The sequence below is a fragment of the Oncorhynchus gorbuscha genome, linkage group LG06, assembly GCF_021184085.1.
Source record: "Oncorhynchus gorbuscha isolate QuinsamMale2020 ecotype Even-year linkage group LG06, OgorEven_v1.0, whole genome shotgun sequence".
Taxonomy (NCBI): domain Eukaryota; kingdom Metazoa; phylum Chordata; class Actinopteri; order Salmoniformes; family Salmonidae; genus Oncorhynchus; species Oncorhynchus gorbuscha.
The window spans coordinates 41,696,228-41,708,404 of record NC_060178.1 but is presented as its reverse complement, the minus strand read 5'-3'; the positions used below and the strand labels follow the sequence as shown (position 1 = coordinate 41,708,404).

At 42.7% G+C, this 12,177-nt stretch overlaps 1 protein-coding gene across 3 annotated transcripts; it reads right to left on the bottom strand.

Annotated features, from left to right (window-relative positions):
• Positions 1-1,660: 1,660 nt before the first annotated feature.
• LOC124037145 (transmembrane 4 L6 family member 1-like) lies at positions 1,661-9,672 on the bottom strand. Of its 3 annotated transcripts, none has more exons than XM_046351805.1 (6): positions 9,515-9,669; positions 6,476-6,678; positions 6,109-6,290; positions 3,627-3,698; positions 2,809-2,951; positions 1,661-2,512 (listed from the first exon to the last, which is right to left on the bottom strand). In XM_046351805.1, the coding sequence occupies exons 3-6, from the start codon at positions 6,283-6,285 to the stop codon at positions 2,314-2,316; spliced, it is 591 nt and encodes a 196-aa protein (XP_046207761.1). In that variant the 5' UTR covers positions 6,286-6,290; positions 6,476-6,678; positions 9,515-9,669; the 3' UTR covers positions 1,661-2,313. The 3 variants fall into 3 exon arrangements, with proteins under 3 accessions (XP_046207761.1, XP_046207762.1, XP_046207763.1); XM_046351806.1 differs by having other exon boundaries at positions 6,109-6,285; XM_046351807.1 differs by lacking the exon at positions 3,627-3,698 and having other exon boundaries at positions 9,515-9,672.
• Between the last annotated feature and the right edge of the window lie 2,505 nt (positions 9,673-12,177).

Here is a 12,177-nt window from a genome sequence, read left to right as displayed (position 1 = left end):
GCTCCCATTTTGGCACAGTCAGTCAGGAAACTTTTGGACAGACACGCAGCCTATAGATACTGGGGTGATGGGTTAACACAGCCAATCACAGACGGGAAGTGTGACCTCATTGCCTTTCATGCAAACACAAAGCGAGACCCCCACACACAGACCTCTGACATGGGGATAAAGTCACACACGCACATACACATACACACACACACACACACGCCACCGTGTACATCATTCTACCCTTTGTTATCCACAAAGAAAGCTTTATTTCTGACACCAATGGCCAATGTTATCCCACTCCTCTTCAATGGCTGTGCGAAGTTGCTGGATATTGGCAGGAACTGGAACATGTGTCGTACACATCGATCCAGAGCATGCTAAACATGCTCAATGGGTAACATGTCTGGTGAGTATGCAGGCCATGGAAGAACTGGGACATTTTCATCTTCCAGGAATTGTGTACAGATCCTTGTGACATACGGTTATCATGCTGAAACATGAGGTGATGGCAGTTGATGAATGGCATGATAATGGGCCTCAGGATCTCGCCACGGTATCTCGGTGCATTCAAATTTCCATTGATAAAATACAATTGTGGTCATTGTCAATGTTATGACTGCCCATACCATAACCAAACCGTCACCATGAGGCACACTGTTCAAAACATTATTAGCAAACCACTCAACACCAAACACGCAGTTTGCCAACTGCCCGGTACAGTTGAAACCAGGATTCATCTGTGAAGAGCAATTCTCAAACGTGCCAGTAGCCATCGAAGGTGAGCATTTGCCCACTGAAGTTGGTTACAACACCGAACTGCAGTCAGGTCAAGACCCTGGAGAGGACGACGAGCAAGCAGAAGAGCTTCCCTGAGACGTTTCTGACAGTTTGTGCAGAATTGTTTTGGTTGTGCAAACCCACAGTTTCATCAGCTGTCTGGGTGGCTGGTCTTAGCCAATCCCGCAGGTGAAGAAGCCGGATGTGGAGGTCCTGGGCTGGCCTCGTTACACCTGGACTGCGATTGTGAGGCCAGTTGGACTTACTGTCAAATTCTCTAAAACTATGTTGAATTAACATTCAGTTCTCTGGCAACAGCTCTGGAGGACATTTCTGCAGTCAGCATGCCAATTGCACGCTCCCTAAAACACTGAGACATCTCTGGCATTGTGTTGTGTAACAAAACTGCACAATTTAAAGTGGCATTTTATTGTCCCAAGCACAAGGTGCACCTGTGTAATGATCAGGCTGTTTAATTATCTTCTTGATGTGCCACACATGTCCGGTGGATGGATTGTCTTGGGAAAGGAGAAATGCTGATTAACATGGATGAAAACAAATTTGTGCACAAAATCTGAGATAAATAAGCTTTTTGTGCATATGGAACATTTCTGGGATCTTTTATTTCAGCTCATGAAACTTGGGACCAACACTTTACATGTTGCGTTTTTATTTTTGTTCAGTATATTTAGATTTTCAATAAACATTAGAGACATAATATAATTGGCATGTTTTCAACAATCTAAGTCAACCCTGTTTGTTTTGCCCCGTAGTTGCGCACGTGTCAGTTTTGTTGCTCACCAACCAACCCGTCTATCCTTACTCAAATAAGTATCAAAGTATACAGCGTTGACAAATGTATCATGTTTACAAAAAATTATAATCAGAACAATTCAAATGGAAAATACGTATTTATTTAAGGCGGCACAAACACTAAAATATATGACAAATGCACTAAATATATAAAATGGCCTTAACAATTTAGCATCTGCGTGACAACAATTTTCAGAAAATGAAAACAGTAATACAAAAGACAAAACTTTCATACAAAAAAATATATACTTTTGTGCTTTAGTAAAATGTAGACTTCAAGACATCAAACATAAAAAAATACTACAGTTCTGGTCTGTATTATACACATATTCATTCAGTGTATTTCTAATACAGTGCTTTGAAATTAATACTATAAATTAACTGAACATTCAGACAGGTATCTCTCCCTCATACATGGATAAGACAACATTCGCTTATTAATCACACTTTCTGATTAGAAACTGGCCCAGGGACTATGTAGGATACAAGGAGAGGAAGTGGGACTATTAAGATGCACCCCCAGGAGTGTTTGGAAAGCAATATTAAACACATGGCATTGTACACACTCCTGGCGTGTATCGTATGTGTGTGCATGTGTCATATCATGTGTATGCACATCAATCTTATGTTATATGCATGCGTGTGTATGTATAATTTACATGTGTGTGTGTCAGATTTTGTGTGTGTGTGCAGGTGTCTGTGTGTGTGTGTGTGTCTCATCTATGTGTGTGTTTAGGCATTGAGGGTGTAGTCCTGCTTGTAGCAGCAGGGTCTGCAGACAGCTGTCACCAGCCCATTGATGACCTGCAGGACACATATGATGAACTCCAGCCCACTGAGGCCCAGCAGGATGGACATCAGGGTCACGTTCCACTCTACAATGCTGACAGGCTGCAGGCACTTAGACCACGTGTCCTTCTCCATTAGGTACCTGGGGACAGACACAGAAATTAAAGTTGTGTATATTACAGTCTGTATTGCAGTTTGATATTAATTAGAGTTAAGAAGCCGCGACTCACTCGACAGGATGTCATTTCATAACACACACACACAATAGGAAGTGGACACACAACAGAAAATGAACTCCAAATCAAAAACAGAACAACACAGACACACACACTCACAGAGGATTTGTTTCCAATGCATTTTGGCACCTAAAAGAAACCTACATAGCTAGAATATTTCCAGAATAATTCACATTTCATGTGTGAAGAGGGTAAAACTAACCTTCCTCCCTCATTGGCAAAGGGATAAGACCATCCCAGAGCAGTGAAGCACTGAGGTCCCTCCAACATGGCCATGGCTGAGATGATGAAACAGTATCCCGAGCCGGCCAGACCCACTAGAGCTGCCATTACTGACCCACACATCTACATAATACACAAACTGTACATTAGTATATAAATATACACACACACACACACACACACACACACACACACACACACACACACACACACACACACACACACACACACACACACACACACACACACACACACACACACACACACACACACACACGGTTCAAGCCTACCTGTTAATCCCAGATCAACTGCATAACAATCCCCTTGGGAGTAGTGTGTGGTTGTGTGATGAGAAATGTTGGCTTATCACTGTTACAAACCAGTTTATACACAGATAAGGTTCAGCTCCTCTCCCTGGCCCAGACGCTTTGTACTCCCTGATGGTGAAGCCTCCTTCACATATCCTTCACATAGTGTACCCCCTAATAGTGTTACAATGGCCCCTTTGTATGATTAGCGAGGCATAGCTTACCTTTCATGAGCCTAATAGCATTAGCTTAGCATAGTCCCTCACAGTGTTAGAATAGTCCTTTGTACCATCTGTACTTTTATTAATAGGATCAAAGCCTTGTGTAACAAACCAAATAACATCCACTAACCTACTTTGACGGTTTACAAAAAAAAAAAAAAAACCTGAGCTGAAGAACACATCAAGGCTGACCTGTCACCTTTGCTTTTTGCACAGTAATAGAATCACTGGCTGAAATCACAAGAAGTAACCAAAGCATCAGTCCTCACCATGAAGCTTTCATTCCAACAGCAGCCTGTACACTTCCCCAGGCTGATGAACACTCCAGCAGGCAAAAACATCTACAGAGACACACAATTCGGGAGACCTCAGGGTCTGTCACAGTATGATATTTCATTGTATACCCTCTATATAAAACAATATCCTCAAGACGGCTATGTGTTGATTTGAATTACATTGAGTGCATCTAAAGAGTCGGTCTTGCCCAGTATCTCACTACGAAATGTGGACCATAATGTAAATAAGCCTACAGGCTTTATCGTGTTTTTATCTTCAATCATTGTTTTGTGTATGCGATGTTGTCTCCGGCTGGAGCAGCCTGCAACATCTAATTATCTAATAAATTCAATCAATCAAGAGCTCTGTGGTTGTAGCACTGTACTATACAGCCATCCCTAATCACAAACATATGGTCTATAGAGCAGTTTTATAAAATGGTGGCTAATTCCTAGACTGGGTTTCTGGACAAATCCTCCAAATAAGAAAACACAACTCCTGGGGTAGCTTGTCGGAGGAAGAGCTGACAACCGTTTTCCTTTGTCTCCTGTAGTATCTCCACAGTAAGGAAAACAGCCATGAGGCAAGTCCCCATTGTCAGAAAGGTAAACACACACATACAGGATACAGATTAGCCACACACTCAAACTGCCCTCTTACATCAGCACAAGATAAATTCATTGTGTCAGATTACCACCTGATATTATCAGAAAGGAAATACAAGACCAAAATAATATACAGTGGGGCAAAAAAGTATTTAGTCAGCCACCAATTGTGCAGGTTCTCCCACTTAAAAATATGAGAGAGGCCTGTAATTTTCATCATAGGCACAAGTCAACTATGACAGACAAAATGAGAAAATACATCCAGAAAATCACATTGTAGGATTTTTAATGAATTTGCAGATTATGGTGGAAAATAAGTATTTGGTCACCTACAAACAAGCAAGATTTCTAGCTCTCACAGACCTGTAACTTCTTCTTTAGGAGGTTCCTCTGTCCTCTACTCGTTACCTGTATTAATGGCACCTGTTTGAACTTGTTATCAGTATAAAAGACACCTGTCCACAACCTCAAACAGTCACACTCCAAACTCCACTATGGCCAAGACCAAAGAGCTGTCAAAAGAAACCAGAAACAAAATTGTAGACCTGCACCAGGCTGGGAAGACTGAATCTGCAATAGGTAAGCAGCTTGGTTTGAAGAAATCAACTGTGGGAGCAATTATTAGGAAATGGAAGACATACAAGACCACTGATAATATCCCTCGATCTGGGGCACCACGCAAGATCTCACGCCGTGGGGTCAAAATTATCACAAGAACGGTGAGCAAAAATCCTAGAACCACACGGGGGGACCTAGTGAATGACTTGCAGAGAGCTGGGACCAAAGTAACAAAGCCTACCATCAGTAACACACTACGCCGCCAGGGACTCAAATCCTGCAGTGCCAGACGGGTCCCCCTGCTTAAGCCAGTACATGTCCAGGCCCGTCTGAAGTTTGCTAGAGAGCATTTAGATGATCCAGAAGAAGATTGGGAGAATGTCATATGGTCAGATGAAACCAAAATAGAACTTCTTGGTAAAACTCAACTCGTCGTGTTTGGAGGACAAAGAATGCTGAGTTGCATCCAAAGAACACCATACCTACTGTGAAGCATGGGGGTGGAAACATCATGCTTTGGGGCTGTTTTTCTGCAAAGGGACCAGGACGACTGATCCGTGTAAAGGAAAGAATGAATGGGGCCATGTATCGTGAGATTTTGAGTGAAAACCTCCTTCCATCAGCAAGGGCATTGAAGATTAAACGTGGCTGGGTCTTTCAGCATGACAATGATCCCAAACACACCGCCCGGGCAACGAAGGAGTGGCTTCGTAAGAAGCATTTCAAGGTCCTGGAGTGGCCTAGCCAGTCTCCAGATCTCAACCCAATAGAAAATCTTTGGAGGGAGTTGAAAGTCTGTGTTGTCAGCCCCAAAACATCACTGCTCTAGAGGAGATCTGCATGGAGGAATGGGCCAAAATACCAGCAACAGTGTGTGAAAACCTTGTGAAGACTTACAGAAAACGTTTGAACTCTGTCATTACCAACAAAGGGTATATAACAAAGTATTGAGATAAACTTTTGTTATTGACCAAATACTTATTTTCCACCATAATTTGCAAATAAATTCATTAAAAAATCCTAATTTTGTCTGTCATAGCTGAAGTGTGCCTATGATGAAAATTACAGGCCTCTCTCATCTTTTTAAGTGGTAGAACTTGCACAATTGGTGGCTGACTAAATACTTTTTTGCCCCACTGTATATACACAAGACTAACTGTTAGAAGACCAACTGTTTTGACCGTGAAAGTTATTTTTATATTTATATTTGAATCTACCATTCATTCCCTGAACAGCCTGTAAATCTGACCCATAAACAGTCAACTCAATAATACTACTGTAGCCTGTGTAGTAACAATAGAGTAACACTCACCAACACACCTCCCCCTCCGATTCCCATCATGAACCAGATCAGCCTGGACAGTCGCTCCTGTTGGACATATTGGATCTCTCCTCCGGGGAAGAACAGCAGGATGTTGGCCATGATACAGCACACAGCCAGGGGCAGAAGGGCAAAGCCCAGGGACCGCGCAAAACCCATGGAGCACATCTGCCCTACCACCCAGGATGAGGAGGAATGGAGAGAGAGAAGTAGAGGTGTGGAGCACCAGAGAGGAGTGGAGCGGTATCACCAGAGAGAGAGGAATGGAGAGTGACAATGGAGAGAGAGAGAGATATGAAGGTCTGGGGTCTGGGGTCTGTTCACAGCTGTAATAAAGGAATGAAACTGAATGGTTTACCTAGTGTGTAGGGTTTTAGCTGAACTCTCCACCTCCTGCCAGTCACACTGAGGCTGATCACGCAACCAGTTCCGTTTTACGGCGAGGGGCTGAGTGGAGGGGTTACCACTGGAAGAGTGAGAGGTGAGTGTCTTGAGCCCTAACCAATCCCTCTGGGCATGCAAGTGATTCAGCCAGAAAAACGGTGACAAATCCCTCAGGAACTGGGAGGGGAGGGGTGATGAGAGAGAGAGAGAGAGCGAGAGAGAGAGGGGGGGGGAAGAGAGGGGGGAGGGACAGAAAGAGAGGGGGCGAGTAAGAAAGACAGACACATACACATAGTGATAGAGAGTATGTGTGTCTATTTTCCACACCCACCCCAATCTGAGAGGCAGAGGTAGTTGTGCTGGGTAGCTGGGCCCCGGACTGCATTCAAACCTGCTACTTCAGAGACAAAAGAGTCTCTCCATGTTTTGTGAAAAATTTGCACAAAAATGTTCTGGATTACGCTGCACTCAACATCCACCCTTCCTTATGAGCCTACTCTCCTATGGCAGGGGCAGCAAACAACCTGGCAACGTTAACCAACAAGTCAACTGACCATCACAAAGAATGTACAATGCATATGGAAAGTATTCAGACCCCTTTACCACATTTTGTTACGTTACAGCCTTGTTCTAAAATGGCTCAAATAAAAATCACTAGAATTGTGATACAGTGTGGAAAATAGACACACATACTCTCTATCACTATGTGTATGTGTCTGTATTTCTTACTCGCCCCCTCTCTCTTTCAAACCCCCGAGTTGACATGGTACTAATCTGTCGTTCTGCCCCTGAAAAAGCAGTTAACCCGCTGTTCCTATGCCGTCATTGAAAATAAGAATATGTTCTTAACTGACTTGCCTGGTTGAATAAAGGTAAAAAATAAAATTTAAAAAAAGCTCACCACTAAGCTAAGGACCCTGGAACTAAACACCTCCCTCCGCAACTGGACCCTGGACTTCCTGACGGGCCGTCCCCAGGTGGTAAGGGTAGGTAACAACATATTGGCCACGCTGATCCTCAACACAGTGGCCCCTCAGGGGTGCGTGCTTAGTCCCCTCCTGTACTCCCTGTTCACCAATGACTGCATGGCCAGGCACGACTCCAACACCATCATTAAGTTTGCAGACAACACAACAGTGGAAGGCCTGATCACAGACAACGCCGAGACAGCCTATAGGGAGAAAGTCATAGACCTAGCCGGGTGGTGCCAGAACAACAACCTATCCCTCAACGTGATCAAGACAAAGGGGATGATTGTGGACTACAGGAAAAGGACGAATGAGCACGCCCCCATTCTCATCGACAGGGCTGTAGTGGAGCAGGTTGAGAGCTTCAAGTTCCTTTGAGTCCACATCACCAACAAACTATCATGGTCCCAACACACCAAGAGAGTCGTGAAGAGGGCTCGACAAAGCCTTTTCCCCCTCAAAAGATTTGGCATGGGTCCCCAGATCCGTAGCAGTTCTACAGCTGCACCATCGAGAGCATCCAGAAGGTTGCATCATTGCCTGGTATGGCAAGGCAGTACAGAGATTAGTGCGTACGGCCCAGTACATCACTGGGTCCAAGCTTCCTGCCACCCAGGACCCCTATACCAGGCGGTGTCAGAGGAAAGCCCTAAAAATTGTCGAATACTCCAGCCACCCTATTCATAGACTGTTCTCTCTGCTACCACACGTCAAGCGGTACCGGAGCACCAAGTCTAGGTCCAAAAGGCTTCTTAACAGCTTCTAATCCCAAGCCATAAGACTCCTGAACAGCTAATTAAAAGGCTGCCCAGACTACTCCCCCCCAACCCCTCTTTTACACTGCTGCTAAACTCTGTTTATTATCTATGCATGGTCAATTTAACTCTACCTACATATATATATATATATATATATATATATATATATATATATATATATATATATATATATATATACATATTACATAGTACCCCCTGTATATAGCCTCGCTACTGTTATGTTACTGCTGCTCTTTAATTATGTTTTATTTTTAGATCTACACCTTGTGTAAAATTTGATTTGATAATAACCCAAACCCAATTTAAAGTTCACTGGGTCTTAAGAGTAACCATGTTATGTGTTTACTAGCTAGGGACTGTACAATAGGCCTTCTACACGCATGTTGTAATGACCGAGGCAGAGGAATGCGTTAGAATGGAAAGAACATGAAAAAGCGTTATGTAGTCTAGTGATCCTGGATTAACCCCAACCAGCCCTAATCTGACATAACAAATATTAGCTGGACTCGCTAACGAGCCACAAATGTAATTAGTGAAAACAGTGTTTGGTTTGCATGCTTTTCTCCCACAGGAATACAGTGTTTCATTCTTTAATTAGCTGACTAACATATTATAGGGGATTTGTACCAGGGGAGTCTGTTGTAAAACGATAAAACAGAGGACAAAATCCAATCCACTGACTGAGGGCCACAGGCTTGAGATTTTGGGCTGTTGTTGATGTGGTGAAAACCAAATGATAATCAATTAAACTAGTCTTGTACTGTCTCTACACAATAATGACATAGTGTCTGTGTGTTTAATAAACCACAGAGAGTTAAACAGAGGTAGCATTTCACATATAAACTTGGCATTTGTTCCTATTTTCTGTGGTTCGGGTAATTTTGAGGCGTGTACCCGTCTCTAAAAATAGACAGAGATAAAACACACAGGGTTGTTCCGTGCCCACCCTACTGTACTTCTGTATAGTCTGCCTGCTGAATGAGTTTGTTACTCTATCTTGTTATACTTTCCTCACAGAATTATTGGGTCACTGACATTTCTATTAAATCAATTCAAGAAAGGAAATTCTAACTCATGTATGAGGAAAAGAAAATCCTTATTTTGATTTGAAATGGAAATGGAATTGGCCCCCAACCCTGGGCTATAATAACAGCCCAAGCCTGAGCCTTCAGTAGCGAGTGCAAGGAGTATGGAGACCCTTGTGGTTTTGACTGTGGGGAATCGTACAATAATCCCAATCAAACAATCATACAATAATAGAAATACCTGTGGTGTTGTCCTTGTTCATGCAGACAGAGAAGAGCTCCAACTTCTTAATCGTAGCCTCAACTTTGTCCCGCACATTGAATATAGTTGCAGAGAGTCCCTGTAATCCTAGATTCAGATCATTCAGGCAAGAAAAAACATCCCCAAGATAGACCAGTCTCCCTGTCATGGCTTTTGCGCCATCAGTAAAGATACCAACATGAGCAGCAGCTATGTTTGGCTACATATGGACCGCTAGTGGAATTCCCGCGAGAGAGTAACGGTTCATGTGAATGGATGTTAATTATTTGACAAGGCTACCTGTATTTGACATTGTGTTGTTATGTTGCTGAACACTAGATGGTTAAATGTAATTTTTGGCAGCGAAAAAAACCTCACCAAAATGTAGTTTTGGAAAAATGTAAAATATAAGTGGACTATTTGAAAATGTGAAGAAAAAAAATGTGTCTAGTGTCTAGTTTGAGTGGCAGCTTCATTAAATAGTACCTGCAAAACACAATGTCAACAGTGAAGAGTTGACTCCGGGATGCTGGTCTTCTAGGCAGAGTTGCAAAGATAAAGCAATATTTCAGACTGGCCAATAAAAATAAAAGATTAAGATGGGCAAAAGAACACGGAAACTGGACAGAGGAACTGTTTTGCGGGTACTATTTAATGAAGCTGCCAGTTGAGGACATGGAGGCATCTGTTTCTCAGGCTATACACTCTAATGTACTTGTCCTCTTGCTCAGTTGTGCACCGGGGCCTCCAACTCCTCTTTTTATTCTGGTTAGAGCCAGTTTGCGCTGTTCTGTGAAGGGAGTAGTGTACAGCGTTGTAAGAGATCTTCAGTTTCTTTTGAATATCTCGCATGGAATAGCCATCATTTCCCAGAACAAGAAGAGACTGACGAGTTTCAGAAGAAAGGACTTTGTTTCTGGACATTTTGGGCCTGTAATCGAACCCACAAATGCTGATGCTCCAGATACTCAACTAGTATAAAGAAGGCCAGTTTTATTGCTTCTTTAATCAGAACAACAGTTTTCAGCTGTGCTAACATAAATGCAAAAGGGCTTTCTAATGATCAATTAGCCTTGTAAAATACTAAACTTAGATTAGCTAACACAACATGCCATTGGAACACAGGAGTGATGGTTTCTGATAATGGGTCTCTGTAAGCCTATGTAGACATTCCATAAAAAATATGCTGTTTCCAGCTACAATAGTCATTTCAAATCCAATCTAATTTTATTTGTCACATACACATGGTTAGCAGATGTTAATGCGAGTGTAGAGAAATGCTTGTGCTTCTAGTTCTGACCGTGCAGTAATATCTAACAAGTAATCTAACAATTTCACAACAACTACCTTATACACACAAGTGTAAAGGACTGAATAAGAATATGTACATAAAAATATATATGGATGAGCAATGGCGGAATGGCATAGGCAAGATGGTATAGAGTACAGTAGATACATATGAGATGAGTAGTGTAGGGTATGTAAACATTATATAAAGTGGCATAGTGACTAGTGATACATTTATTACATCCAATTTTTACTTATTAAAGTGGCTAGAGTGACATTGGGTGGTGTAGTTGTCCTGGAGAGCAGGTAGTTTGCCCCCGGTGATGCGTTGTGCAGACCTCACTACCCTCTGGAGAGCCTTACGGTTGTGGGCGGAGCAGTTATCGTACCAGACGGTGATACAGCCCGACAGGATGCTTTCGATTGTGCATCTGTAAAAGTTTGTGAGTATTTTTGGTGACAAGCCGAATTTCTCCTGAGGTTGAAGAGGCGCTATTGTGCCTTCTTCACCACGCTGTCTGTGCGGGTGGACCATTTCAGTTTGTCCGTGATGTGTACGCCGAGGAACTTAAAACTTTCCACCTTCTCCACTACTGTCCCATCAACGTGGATAGGGGGCTGCTCCCTCTGCTGTTTCCTGAAGTCCACGATCATTTCCTTTGTTTTGTTGACATTGAGTGTCAGGTTATTTTCCTGACATGACACTCCGAGGGCCCTCACCTCCTTCCTGTAGGCCGTCTCGTCGTTGTTGGTAATCAAGCCTACTACTGTAGTGTCGTCTGCAAACTTGATGATTGAGTTGGAGGCGTGCATGGCCATGCTGTCATGGGTGAACAGGGAATACAGGATAGTGCTGAGAACGCACCCTTGTGGAGTCCCAGTGTTGAGGAGCACCCATTAACAATGTCTGCACTGTATTTCTGATCAATTTGATGATATTTTAATGGACAAAAAAAATTGCTTTTCTTTCAAAAACAAGGAAACTTCACTCAGAAGTTAGTCAGAACGGTAGTGTATATGAATGGTCCTTCTGTAGCTCAGTTGGTAGAGCATGGCGCTTGTAACGCCAGGGTAGTGGGTTCGATTCCCGGGACCACCCATACGTAGAATGTATGCACACATGACTGTAAGTCGCTTTGGATAAAAGCGTCTGCTAAATGGCATATATTATTATTATTATTATTATAACTCAGCAAAAAAACAGAAACGTCCTCTCACTGTCAACGCCGTTTATTTTCAGCAAACTTAACATGTGAAAATATTTGTAGGAACATAAGATTCAACAACTGAGACATAAACTGAACAAGTTCCACAGACATGTGTCTAACATAAATGGAATAATGTGTCCCTGGGGGGGGGTCAAAATCAAAAGTAAC